The 14,632-nt window shown below is 38.6% G+C and overlaps 1 protein-coding gene across 3 annotated transcripts in view; it reads right to left on the bottom strand.

Annotated features, from left to right (window-relative positions):
- Window positions 1–292: 292 nt before the first annotated feature.
- Window positions 293–14,632, bottom strand: part of arhgef37 (Rho guanine nucleotide exchange factor (GEF) 37) — a 31,655-nt gene continuing 17,315 nt past the window's right edge. For all 3 annotated transcript variants that reach the window (XM_067385158.1, XM_067385166.1, XM_067385148.1), the window contains exons 11-13: window positions 12,170–12,365; window positions 10,316–10,488; window positions 293–6,567 (exon numbers count right to left, since the gene is read on the bottom strand). In XM_067385158.1, coding sequence (XP_067241259.1) covers window positions 6,358–6,567; window positions 10,316–10,488; window positions 12,170–12,365 — 579 coding nt within the window. In that variant the 3' untranslated portion in view covers window positions 293–6,357. The remainder of the gene's footprint in view (window positions 6,568–10,315; window positions 10,489–12,169; window positions 12,366–14,632) is intronic.

Below are 14,632 nucleotides of genomic sequence, written 5' to 3'. Positions count from 1 at the left end.
TTCTGATTGCAGTAGGTGTGAAAGCTTGCACGCAGAAATGTGTTTCAGATCAAAGCATTCAGCTGCGACGCATTTGAAATTCAGGTAGTGAAAATGAGTGACAGCCTGTAAGTTGAGCATCGGACAAGAGCGATGAAGTATCCTATCAAATTTCCAGTGGGCACATGCGCTACAAACTAGGGTACTCATGAACATGTACAAACCCCGTCCCACCATTTACTCTGAAGATCAAAGTTTCTCAACCCCCTGATGACGCCTGACATCATTGACATTCTAGGCCAGCACTGTTTACAAGAGCTTGCAAGGGAAGAGTAAAGGTGAAGAGATCTGAGAGACAGAATCTATAGAGAAGGGTTACATATGAAGGGTTTAAATAGAGGTGGCTGAAAATGAGGCAAGTTTGATGGTTGTGGTGCTCAAGCAGAGTTCTTCTCCAGAACTCACACATACAAAAATCAAGGAAAATGACACTCTGATGCAACATTTCGCAGGGCAAGGGAGTGTGTTTTTCAATATCCAGAGAGTACATCATGCCAACCTCTCAGGGAAAATCAGAGACCACTGCAAATGGAAGCCTCGTGTTTGGATCCTCATCGAGATGATTTATTGAATCTGTTCTCGCCTGTTTGTGCTGGACAGGCTCCATGACTACCTGGCCGCACACTAAAAGGCCAATAGGATTTATGGAAGTGAAAGTTCAATGGCCCAGCGTGCATGTAGGTCAACATGTAAACCAGCCCAGAAAGTTGAATAAATGTACACATTCAATCTCTATTTGCCAATATGATGTTTATGTACACATGACTTGAACATGATTGCTTTTTAACTTGACAAGATTTACAATTCATTTAAAAATGCCAAGACTTTCCACATCATATCCTCTATAAATACACAAGCCTCTAATGTCAGATAGGCATGACCATGACCTCTAAACTTAAGAAGCTCAGAGTTCAGAGTTATAAACAGCTGCGTGATCTGTTGAGTCTACATTCCCTCTCATACAGACACGCTCAGAGGTCACTGAAGGAGGTGTCTGAGGAGCGTTGCTGTATTTCACATTGGGACCGCAAGGGACGGATTCGAAGTGTAAACTGTGCACTAAGTCCTCTGTAATGCTGGGGTTTAAGATCAAGCTAGGACAAGATTCGGTGTAGGTTAAAGTTATTTGGTTGTGCCACAGGTCAGCTGACGGCCCTAGCACAATCACGACACCAGCGCCAAAAAGTTACTAAATGCAGTCCCGCATTAAGCCGGACAAGGCCAGTGTCTATTTCTACACAGCAGCTTTTGACTGGTCAACTTACACAAGCTGTTCTATGCTGACCTCAGGCTCTTTGGCAGCAAGAGGATTCCTGCTTGTTCCGGGAAAAAAAAATCTTCCTGGATATTGGATAAAGATCTGTTACCAATCCCTCACCCCCATTGAAAAAACATTTTTTTAATCAGTATTTTTCTTGTTTTATAGTAAACATTTTAAAATACATCACCTTTTTAAATAGATTAATTTTGAGATTAAAATAATATTTGCCTAATATAACATTTACTTTATATTTACTTAATAATAGTTATTTACTTTATAATACTTAATAATGTACTTACTCAAGTCTTAATAAAGATATGAAGACTAGAGTAAATATATCTTGAATTAATTTTTCTTATTAAATTGAGATTTTTTTTCTTGTTTTCATCATTTATGCTTAAAACAAGAAAAAAGAATTTGCCATTATATATAAGATATATTCTCAGAAAACATCTTAATATGTTATGCACTTTTACTTCTCAAGTACTGTAAATGCATCTTGTTTAAACACAGTTTAGATATTTATACTGGAAAACGCAATTTATTGAGATATTCATATAATAATAATAATAATAATAATAACCACAAAAATTATAAATATAGCTGCAAGCAGCAATTACGGGGTCAAGCCGAATAAGGGTGGAAAAGTAAATATTTGTGGACATCTGTGATCATGTGGTTAGGATAAAGCACTTATAACATAAAAACATGGTTTATAACTTCTGAGCAGTAGGTGGTGCTATAACAAAACTCTGCATGCACCCTCAAATCATGCCTGTGATGACATGTACCAAGTTTCGTGTCAATACACAAAACCTTTGCAGAGATACAGCCGCATATCTATTTGGCGTGCTCGCAGTCAAATTTGTTGATGCAGTATTAAACAACGGTTGGGACTATCAAAAATCTTTTTAATTACCTTTTGTCATAAGTGTTTGTAAATGCTACAAACCAAATTTCATACAAAATTTTTTTGTAGGAGTTTGAAAATGTAGGTTTTGAATAAAATTCAATATGGCGGACATCAAGTATGGTAGAATATGGCAAATTTGGTATCGTAGGACTCGGCATAAGCCAACAAATCTAATGGTGTAAGTTAAATGACAATATGTTTAATTCTTCATGTTATAAGCATTTTCATCAATTAAATTATATCTTGACCACTTGGGTGCGCTGACCTAAAACTTTACAGGTCCTCTCAGAACATGACCTCGATGAATCATACCGAGTTTTGTAATGATACGTTCATGTGTTCTTAAAACACAGCATTTTATGATTCAAAATGGCTGACGCCCAAAATGACCGAACAAAGAAAATTGGTTATCGTTCAACACGGCACGCCTCAAGGAATCTAAGGAGACCATGGTCCTCATGGTTTTAGGACAAGGCATTCAAAAGTTAGAAAAAAAAAGTCTATTTTTGCTTATTTCTCAGCACCAGTAGGTGGCGCTGTGACAATACTGTGCATGTACCCCAAAGTCATGCCTGTAATGACTAGTTTTTGTTGTCAATACACCAAATCATTGTGAAGATACAGCATCAAATCCATTTGTACGTGGTTGACGTGCTATATGAGAATGGATTGACCGAACAAAAATCTTTTAATAACTTTTTGCCTGGAGTGTGAGTAGATGCTACATACCAAATTTCGTGCAAATTGGATAAACGTTCTAGGAGGAATTTAAAAAAAAAAGTAGGTTTTTCGGAAAATTCAAAATGTCAGAAAACTTTATCAGCATGAGACCTTTGGGGTTTGACCCCTAATTACTATTAATAATATGATACAAACTTAATATTTACATAAAGCATTAAGACTTATTTTATATGAATATATCAGATACCAGAATTCATTTATCTTACCCTATTAGCCATTTTCTTCTTGTTTTAAGCATAAATCCCACTAAATGTTGTTAGCTTTGTGCCACTGATATACTGACAAAAATATTTTAATATCTCATGCAATTTTACTTGAAGTAAATTTTTTTTTGTTTTAAAGATGTTCAGATATTATTTCTGTAAAACAAGACAAAAATACAAAAAAGGTTTTGCGCATGAGTGTACATATGTATATGCAGTGCCACCAAGACAGACAATGTTTACTGCGGACTTATAAACCCCTACTGCATGGCTTATCGTCCCTTCTCCCTCTAATACACACACAAACAGACATGATACATGGAGCTAGAATAGGGGTGTGAGGTTTGCTTGCTCTCTCGCTAGGAAATGCTTCATAGTATGTAATGTTGTGAGGGATACATTATATATCTAATTACGTAGCATTTTCCCATGGCTCTTCAGCGGAGACGAAGAGTAGGGCCAGGGCACGATTTGATGTAATGTGATAGATGCCCCCTCCCAGAGGAGGGAGAGGAACCGCAGCTGCAGTCCCCAACTGCTCCAATAGGGTGAGCCATAGAGGGATCCTGCCGACAAGCAGCTATTTTTAGACCATTGAATAGAGAAATTTATTTATAGAGCTTTGAGTTCTGTCGCATAGAGGAAGCAGTAGCTGTAGGGGTTCAGAGGATCAAAGCTTTGCTGACAAGCAGCTCTTAGAGGAAGTAGGAGCGATTGACAGGCAGTGCTCTCTCGGACAACGAACCGCATGTCTACTCTGCCTGCAGCATGACAAAACACAGTCATCATCAGCCCTGCTGTGACATTTGCACATTCTCAGAGGAAAAGCATCACTTGTCTTGGGCTAAAAGCAGCCTCCAACCCAATGCATATCTCCAAAATAAACCTCTGCAGTAGACAGAAATAATCTTCCTCGTTCACGTCAGTGTTTTAATCTGCTGGCTGGTCACAAATAGAGCATTCAGAGGTCAGGCAGAAGACTTCAGTCATGACGAATAACAGCTTCTCATAATAACAGCAGAAATTTCAAGGTATGAGATGGATTTCAACAGTTCTGATGTCTTAATTCAAGACTGAATCCGTTTAATTTTAGAGTGGACATGAGGAATAAATAAAATAAATATCTCTTCAAAGAGATATGTACAGATGATGCCATATTCAGTATCGCCAGGAGATGAACTGCCTCTCAATGGATCCCTTTTAAGGCCATTGTGAGGATCAGATGAATAATATATGATTCTGTTTGGGGGATTAATCCAACACTGAGTAAGGTAACGTGACAGCCTTCACAGAGGGTGCTCTGGTGCCTCTAGTGGACATCAGATGCAAGTGCAGGCAGACAGTTGTTCATGACGGACACTGCAGCAACTCCTCTGCACCTTTGAATCTTTCAGTGAGTCCTTCATCACAGAGGTTATAAACAATGCAGTTCTGAATCTGCATCATTACAGTGTCTTCGATATCCACCACCACCCAGTGCCTCCAAAGAGTATTTGGACATTTAAGACACAATTAAAAATGTATGAATGTCACTGCATTAATAAATAAATATCAATCCAACCAGCATCTACAAACAAATGTTTGACAACTAGAAAGCATCACTATACTTTTTTTTAGTAGTCGACCGATATAGGTTTTTTTTGATGGTTGATGGCAATGCTGATATCTTCAAAAGCAGGGTGGCTAATGGTTGATATAAAACCAATATATTTAAAGATATTTAATATAAAGATGAATTTTCTATTTATTTTATGTCATTTATGTAATATTAGAAATAATTTGAAAATTAATCAATATGGAAAAAAAAGTAAACCTGTACAATAAATAGCAACTTCTTAATTTAGTAATCAAATTATAGTATTTTTTTCACAAAAAAGGACGTAAGCACTGAAACCAGTGCGCTCAGTAATCTGGCAAGTCTGTGTTTACTGGGAATCATATTCTCTCAAATGCTAATTTTATATATAGCATCGTAGTTTGAAGTGAACACATTAAAATTTCATGTGTTTTCAGTGCAGGGTTGCCAGATTTCCACAAAAAACCCTCCCAATTGCTGCTTAAAATCTAATCGTGTTTCGCAGGGTGGGTCCACGCATTCAAGGGGGTAAAATCCGCTTTTTGGCGGGGTTCCTCCAGGAAAAATTCACATTCCAGGGGCTAAATATCATGTTATTTGGGGTCACTTCAACCCACGGATATAAAAAAAAAACCTGCGGCAAAAGTGTTAAAATAGCCCAATTCTGCAGGAAAACCGCAGACTTGGCAACACTGTTCCAGTGACGACAGAATTCTCCTTTCCGCATACAATTTGGAATTAGAATTATATGCATAGAATTACATAGAATTATGCATCTGCTTTTAGACACTGACATTCTCATCGGTGTCAAAATAAAAGTCTGCCAACATTTATCAGGAAAAAACATTTCAGCTGTTGCAAATATTAAAAAAAAGAGGCAATTATCAGCATTGGCAATATATTAGCCGACCACTTTATGTGAAAAGTGTATTGGTGCTTTTATAATGTCACTCGGATTAATATTTTATTTCCAATGCATTATTTTTATAGGACATTAATTTGTGTCCTTAGTGTCCAAATACTTTTTAGATCCACTGTACAAATTTAAATAAACTATAAAACTGTCCATCAAGTATTATTAAAATGCAAAAGCAAGAATTATGTAAGAATGTCTTTAAGTCTGCATATTAGTCATCTCAATAAGCTGGGAACCAGTGCAAAAGAGCTTTGACTCATCAAACAAGCAAAACTCCAAATATTCTTAGTTTCTTCAGTAGTAAGACAGTGAAGCAGGCAAGTAGTACCAGGGCTGCCCGAATCATCATTTCGAAGGACAGCTGAGGTGTTGATCCAAGCGGTAATTGCAGGAAACAGCGCACTCCAGCAGTAGCCATGTGTCTGCCTGCCCCTGCAGCTCTGCTCTCATTGGATAAAAAGATCTCCAACAGTAACCGCCCTGGGCGAAGCGGAGATCAAGTATACGGACGACCACTCCACAGCAGGGCCCAAGCACCACTCCAGTACATACACCAGTCAAACGACGCATCAAACAGCAGCCATCCGCCCCCTCACGTATGAAGAGCCATTCAGGGAAAGTGCTTCTTATGGTCTGTGTGTGTTTGGGTACTGGCTCGAAGACTCATATCAACAGGAGATGATGTTCTTTCATGGATATTATTCAGAGCTAGCGATAAGGGAAGGTGGGTGAGGCGATCACAGAGGGGAGGATGGCAAGGTAGTTGGAGGGGACGTAGCCTCTCTTGCCACGCGCCTCCACCAGACTCCATTCCTTGTTTCCGCGCTTATCGTGAGGCTCCACCACCCGCACCGGCTCACCAGCCCTCAGAGAAAGCTCCTGACCGCTCCTCGCCGTGAAGTCATAGCCTGCGTACACCTGCAAATGGAGAATAGAGAGAGTTTCAGTCTGGTTTGGAATGAGTTCTTTTCTGTGAGTCATTGGCAAAACCCACACAAACGGAGACTGAAATCTGTCTAGAGAATGAATGTGTTTAAGTGCTCTGCTCTGTTGAGTATATGCAACATGTTTTTAGATTTAAGTGGTATTCAGTGTTACACAATGTGCTTGAGACATGTTCAAGTGTTAAGAGTGGGAGGTTTATGATATTATAGCTTATAAGGGAATAAAAAAAAAAAAAAAAAAAAAGCTGGGTGGAAAAATAAAAACTGAAAAGAGAAATTAGATGAAGTGCTCCCCCCTGTGGCTAACAGCGATAATGCTTTATGAATCATGTTCAGCATGAGTGGTGTTTGCCAAGGCTAGCATCACACTTTCTCACAGGGAATTGAACTCTTTAACTCTAAGTGCCCTATCATACACCTCGCGCATTGTGACGCAAGTGTTTTTTGCTAGTTTCAGCCCGATGCTGTGTTTATTTTCACGTCCAGCAACCGTTGTTTAAATCGCAAATGCACTCGCACCCATCTGTTCGCCCATGGTCTGAAAATGAGGTGTGCTCAGGTGCATTGTTGGCGTGTTGCTATTTTGAGGACACTGAAAACGACTGCGCCACTTACCAACAAAAACCTGCTCTAAAGTCAATGCCGCAGTATTTTTTTGTTATTTACGTGGCGCCTTAGTAATATGCGCCACGTAAATAGCAATCCGGCATGGTGCAAGCGCACCTGGCTTTTAAAGGGAATGGGAGATGAGACTCTGATTGGCTTATTGCAAGTTACCAAAGACTATAGAATAACACAAGACGTGTCACTCTTATTGTTTTGAATGTGAGAAAGTGCAACGCGCAATATGGCAGAATAAGTCCGGGCATCTAAATAAGAGCCAATTGCTAATTGGTAAAGTCATTGCGTCACTGCAGCGGCCGTTAGAAACTCCGGTTCCTATAGAAACAGTCAGATGTGTGCATCCGAAATAAGACACGAGACGTGCTTTTATGACTGCGCATGCGCAAAATAACAATTTTTTTGTCACGATTCGAGCGTTTAGAAACACAATTTATGAGACAGTTGTTGTCAGATTTCATTGGTGATTTCAAATATGAAATTCAAACCGAAATCTTGGCAAACAGCTTTGGAGAATTTGATGTTTCCCCATGAAAAGTGATAGGAGATCCACTTGAATGCAAGAGAGGCGTTTCAAAGATGGCCGCTGAGTGAAATGACTTGTCTTGAAGGGACTTTGACACCCAAAACACACCCATGACTCATTAAGAGACTAGGTACATCCCTTTTGGCGCGCAGACCAATTTTATCATTAAACTAACAAAAGCGGATTCGCCCTAAGTGCACCTGCGCCATGCGCTTAGGCTACGTTCACACTGCAGGTAAATGTCACCCAAATCTGATTTTTTTGCCCACATGTGACTCATATCGGTTTTCCTCATGACAGTGTGAATAGTACAAACCACATGGAATTGAATCTTTTCAATTCTGATTTGTGCCATATGTGGTACTAAATTCGATACGGGTCAGATGTTTTGTAATGCGACCGCAGTGTGAACAGTCATATCGAGATTCGTGTGATTTTTACGTCACACGATTCTGCGCTTATGGGAGTCTATTCAAAGATTTAACATACCCAAATGATCAAAACAGATGTGAAGGGTAGTCAGTAGAAGAAGTGATGTGTCAGAACTTGTAAGTATCACAGAGACAACTCTATAATACAAGCAAAACACGATTTATGGGCTTGTATCAAAGTTTCAAAACTCTTTTGTCAGATCATTGTCTTTATTTTTCATATTTCCTATGCATAATTTTGCAGCAGATCACACTATAAATAAATGCTTAATCACTTACTTTAATGCCCTTGGTGTTTACTTCCATATGACAGCGCGCTGTGTGTGTTGCCAAGTCTGTGATTTTCCCGCAGAATTGTGTTACTTTTTTCCACTTTTGCAACTCCGTGGGTTGAAGCGACTGCATTAACGTGATATTTACCCCCAGAACGCAATTTTTACCGGGATACCCCACTAAATGAAATTGGGCTAGTTTTGGACAAGTTTTGAGAAGCAATTAAGTGGATTTTGTGGTAAAAACCTGGAAACCCCATCTTTTGTGCATGCAGGTCAGTTCAGAAACATGATCTGTTCACACTGGAAATCTGATATTGGCCACAATTAAAACAACAACGTGAACAGCTATACAAAAAAAAAGCAAAAAACATCGGAGCAAAAATCAGAATTGAGCATTAAGGCTCGCAGTGTGAACATAGCCTTAGATCGTTAAAATATGGCCCTAAATGGTGAAGTTGCAATAAAAAAGAAGTAGCGGCAGATCTATCCTTGCATACCGAGATGTGTAATGGATCATAGGCGCCGATTTATGTTTCTGCCGGTGGGTGCCCAGTGCCCCACATCAACCCCCATATATTATATTACATATAAATCCGCGTTCGGTTTTCGCGTTCCCTAATGGTGTATAGGTAAGATTTTCGTTAATACAGTCAGAGGTCCAGCCGTGCTCTAATTATCAGTGGTTCGAATCTGCCCTCATATCGTTTTTTTTCCTCATAAAGTTCAAAGAAGTTAATTAAAGTTTGTATATCAAGAGCAGGAAAATGTATGTGTGCATTTTGTTAGTGATTTCCTTGGAAAGAAGAGTCAAGCGATAGATTGACGCGTACGTCAGAAGACTAACTTGCACGAGCCACAATGCATGATTTTAAAAACTAGCTACTTCGCTTCTTATTTAACTCAAATCAACGTCAACTTGATGTTTTATTTGCATTATATCCGTACAGCAATATGACAATTTCAACCCAAAAAGCACATTCTTTTCGCGAGTGTTGTCGCGAGTCATGCTCTCGCTGATATCTCATGCAAGGAGAGTTTGAGCGCGCTGATGTATCTGATCGAGAGCAGAGCCATTTGTGCTCGTGCATCACTTGGATGTGCTCTCGACGTTTGCCATTAAAATATTGCCATATAAACGCCCTTAAATAAACTATAAAAAAGGGTGAAGATAGTGTCTGAAAGCTCCAATTGATTTTCTAATGGTTAAAATCAATGGAGAATATCTTGTATATCTCAGATCGGCGCCTATGTAATGGATTATCTATAACAACTTACATTTTTTCAGAAAATATTGTTTTCGGAAAACAATGCTTTGTAAATGCAAAGTTATACAACCTGAGACTACAAAAACTGGATATATAATTCGTCTGGGAGCCGTAATGTTAGCCGGTCATGTTTTCTCACAAGCTGAAAGAGAATTTCTGCACTGTCACAATGATAAACAACTCGTGAAGGTTTAGAAAATGTAGTCACATTTTTACAGTCACAACAGCAGTGTACCTCCCAGAGTCAAGATCTACCTCTTACATTTCTGCTTTCAAATGGTTCCATATCATTATGGCTTCATGTTTAGGAAAGTCAGATCATGTAGATGACTGAATCAGTGTGTATGTGTGGGTGCCGCGTGTGTGCGTAGGTGGCCGTGATAGAGTACGTCAGTTCTGCTGACAAGGAGCGGCAGTTCATTTCTGTTCTTCCAATACTGAATTCACAAATGCTGAAGTGTGTGATTGATGATCATGAGATACCGCAGACCTGCCATCAATCTCCAAAGGTCCCGTTGTGTTTGACACACGAATCAGACCGAGTAACTAGGCGGCCTTATGACCTGTCAGTCAAAGCGCATGTCTGTGCCGGTGTGTCACTCACCTGAAAACAGGGCGTGGTCACGATGGTTGGGAGCGGCTGGGCTCCGGGTGTGTAGGAGTGTCTTCGGGGTCCTGGACCGGTGGGCATGACGTTCAGATGAGGAGACTGCGGCGGGTCGACGGTTAACTGGTGGTAGCGTGTCAGTTTTGAGGCGGGCACATATCCCCTCGGGCCTGAAGAAAAATACAAATTAGAAGTCCTATCAAATCCACACATTTAAATGTCTATCCTGCAGATTGATGAGAGCTGATTTGAAAGAGTGCTTTAACTCTACTTGACCAGCAGATGTCAGTCATAGCATTACCAAAGGCTTTCACCAGCAATAGTTGTGCTGATAGTATGCAAGAATATATAAAACACACATGTACATTTTCAACAGACAACATTATCCCTTTGTCCAGTTGCAATAAATAAATTGATACATTTTTAAAAATTAGTTTATTACATAAACCTGGCTGTTAGAAGGATCACTGTGATTTTGCCAAGACAGGCATCAGGATTTCTGCAGACCAATTAAAGAATATTTAAGGAATTAATTGAAAGGAAATCAATACATCAATATGTTCTCTAAATGTAAACGTCAAAGGAGAAAGACAATGAGTTGTATTAGTAAAACAGTGATGTTCTTTCTCAGTACTTTTTTATAAGTTGTTTTACAGTGCAAATGTTTAAAGATTCTCAAATCAAGAAGCATTTACTGGATATACAAAATGATATACAATATGAAGTCTTGTTTTCTGTGAAATTGATCAAAATGAAGTGAGTTTATGATCAAAACAAGAACAAATATCTGCCAATAGGCTAAAAAAAAGAAAAATAAATAATTCAAAGGGACATTTTCTTAACTCACTTCATTTTGCATTTGCAAGTAAATGTATTTTGATTTAAAGTTTTACATATTTGTATTGGAAACAGGATGAAGGAAGAGGAAGATTTTTTTCAGGAACATTTTTTGCCATTCATGCAACATTTAATGCCATGACTTTATAAATTTAAGACTTTCTGCTCTGATTTAAGACCTTTTTAAGGGCAAATTAAGATTTTTAAGACCTTTTTAAGACACGCAGAAACCCTGGACATGTTCCTGGATCAACAGCTATTGTTGATCCTGGAACAACATTCCTGTCTAAAAACATAGTCTTAACCCTACCCCTAAACCCATAATTTATCACTAAAGGGAGGGAAATAATAGGTGAATAAGAATGGTGTAGAAGCCCTTGTAAGCCTAAACTTGACATTAACTGTAAACCTGATCCTGAAATCTGATTAGTTGATTGGAATGTTGTTCCAGGACCAACAAAGATGTTGATCCCGGAACATGTTGGGTCTAAGGAACATACAAAATTCAAAACAGTAACTACCAAGCAATGCAAATTTTTACAAATGATCAATGTTTAAAATGCATTTACACCATTATGTTCTCTAGCACCACTTTATTTCATCAGCTGAACTATTATTACAGTTCACCTCCAATACTGTCATTAGACCTAATCTTTACATTTTGCAGACACTATCAAAATGCAAATCACTGCAATAAAGTAAGTGTAATTGGCATTATCAGATGGATTTTATATTGCATTAGAGCAAGTGAAATCTATTTTGGCAGAAGGGTTGAACTGATCATTAAAGCAAGTTTAATTTAAAAAAAGACCTTTTCTTTTGCATTTGCAAAACTATTTTTTTCCAATTTCTTCTTGTTCTTAGGCCCATATGCATGCAGTATATGAAAGAATGATGTGGATCAATCTTGTTCACCTAATAACCCACTTAATGAATAAATCTGCCGAATTTCAGCTCAGATCAAATGCACTAGCATGACCTAATTCTCCACAGGTTTCCACATGCCAGTTTTACCTCCTGCATCAACCAGCCAGCGGCGACGGTCTCCTCGGGTGTCCATCTCACTGACGACAGCCACCAGCTCTCCCTTGCTGATGGTCAGGTCAAGGTCACGGGTGCCCACCACAGGGCCTGTCAGCTGGTAGATCTTCTCTGAGCCATGCTTAGCGGTCAGAGCCTTGAGACGCTGCTCACACATGGGATTGGGGGCCTGAGACGTCACAGATAGGAAACAGAAAACACTGATTTAATTGGTACCTACTCAAATTTAACACAATATTACATGCAGCAGCATTATAAAGTATATGTAGATGAAATAAAGCATAACTGCAGTAATTACAGTGCAGGATCAGTGAACCAAGAGAGGAAATGAACAGAGGAAGATACTCCAAGGATTTACATCTGTGATCTACATTTTTGTGCACACAGTACTTCTGAAGATTACAGAGCAATTCTTGATCTTTCTGCCTCCTCTATAAACTTATCAGGACTGATGTCTTAATGATGGCAGACATGATATTGATCAGAACCTGAACGCTGAGACTCTGGGTAATAACAACTGTTTGTGTCATTAGCTGTAGTGATGGTCTAATGCCTATGACTTGACATCACAGATAGAGAAGTAATACCAACACACAACATTCATACGGCTCTGAAATATGAAACATGACAATGGTGCCGTCATACGCTGTCAGAAGACGATGAGATGCACAACATGAAATCAAAATGGACCCTATTTACTGTAATAATGCTCCTGGTCTTTAAGGGTTAGTTCACCAAAAAATGAAATTTCTGTCATTAATTACTCACTCTCATTTCGTTCCGCACCCGTAAGACCTTCGTTCATCTTCAGAACACAAATTAAAATATTTTTGATAAAATCTGACAGGTTTTTTATTCTCCATTGAAAGCAACGGAATTACCAAATTCAAGGTCCAGAAAAGTAGTAAAAACAGTCAATGTGACTGCAGTGGTTCAACCTTAAAGGATTAATCCACTTTTAAATAAACTTTTCCTGATAATTTACTGCCCTCCACAGACCAAAGTTTGAACTAATTTTTATATGCAATATGCTAGTTCAATAGTATATAACAGTTAGTTCAAACTTTGGCCTGTGGAGGGCAGTAATACACTTAGCAGCATCTACTAATAGAGGAGAAGAAGAAGAGAGCTAGTTCAAGATGATCATTTAAGGTTAAAACTTATATAATTTTCAATTTTTTTTTCAGAAAATGAGCTATCACTAGACAAGACCCTTATTTCTCATCTGGGATCGTGTTGAACAATTTGAAGCTGAAATTAAACTTATTTTGACCTTCAGCTGTTTGGTTTCCGTTGAAGTCTACTATAAGGAGAAAAATCCTGGAATGTTTTCATCAAAAACTTTAATTTCTTTTTGACTGAAGAAAGAAAGACATGGACATCTTGGATGACATGGGGGTGAGTAAATTATCAGGAAAAGTTTATTTAAAAGTGGACTAATCCTTTAATGTTATGAAGCGACGAAAACATTTTTGTGCACAAAAATAATGACTTTATTCAACAAATCCGTCTCTTCCCGTCTCTCCTCTGCTACACTACTTTCGTTGCAGTTTCCAAGTTCTATGTCCAAACCGCGGCTCAGTATTGGCCGACGCCTGATCAGGTGAGCAGCATGATGCATGCGTGTGATGCTGACGCAGGAGATGGCCAATAATGAGCCAGCGTTCGGACGTAACCATGGAAACATAGAAATGCGCCAACTGCTTAACAGGCTGATAGGGAAGAGGAAAAATCTTTGAATAAAGTCGTTATTTTTGTTTTGTTTTTGCGTACAAAAAGTATTCTCGTCACATTAAGGTTGAACCACTGCAGTCACATTGACTATTTTAACAATGTTTTTCTGGTCATTGAACGTGGTCATTTTGTTGCTTTCAATGGAGGATAAAAAAAAAAAAACTCTTGGATTTCATCAAAAATATCTTAATTTGTGTTCTGAAGATGAACCATGGTCTTACAGGTGTGGAACGACATGAGGGTGAGTAATTAATGACAGAAATTTTCATTTTTAGGTGAACTAACCCTTTAATTTCCTTGATTCATCAGTGAACATTGCGGAAAAAAAAAGTTTATGAATACAAACTTTCATCTCCTCTCAAACAGCTTTTCTTTTCTGATGATTAATCTTGACCCATAAATGTCATAGCTCACTTTTCAAGTTCTGATGCATGATCAAGCCTCGTCCCATTTTGACCGGTAGTATAATTTTACTGTAATTTGCATTTTACTAAATAAAAAGCACCTGTTTAGGGCCACCCGTAATGCAGTAACCCCAGGACATAACATATTTTACTACGGTATGCTCTAAATTAATGAATGAATTGATGTAAAACACATGAGGTCTAAACTATATCAAGATGAATGAATGGCTGTGTTTAGCTATGGTTGTTTTCCAGCACTGTCCACAGGCAACATTAAACTGCAGTAAGGGGCAAAGTG

Source organism: Chanodichthys erythropterus, chromosome 1, assembly GCF_024489055.1.
Source record: "Chanodichthys erythropterus isolate Z2021 chromosome 1, ASM2448905v1, whole genome shotgun sequence".
NCBI classification, from domain to species: domain Eukaryota; kingdom Metazoa; phylum Chordata; class Actinopteri; order Cypriniformes; family Xenocyprididae; genus Chanodichthys; species Chanodichthys erythropterus.
This window is presented reverse-complemented; position numbering and strand designations above follow the sequence as displayed.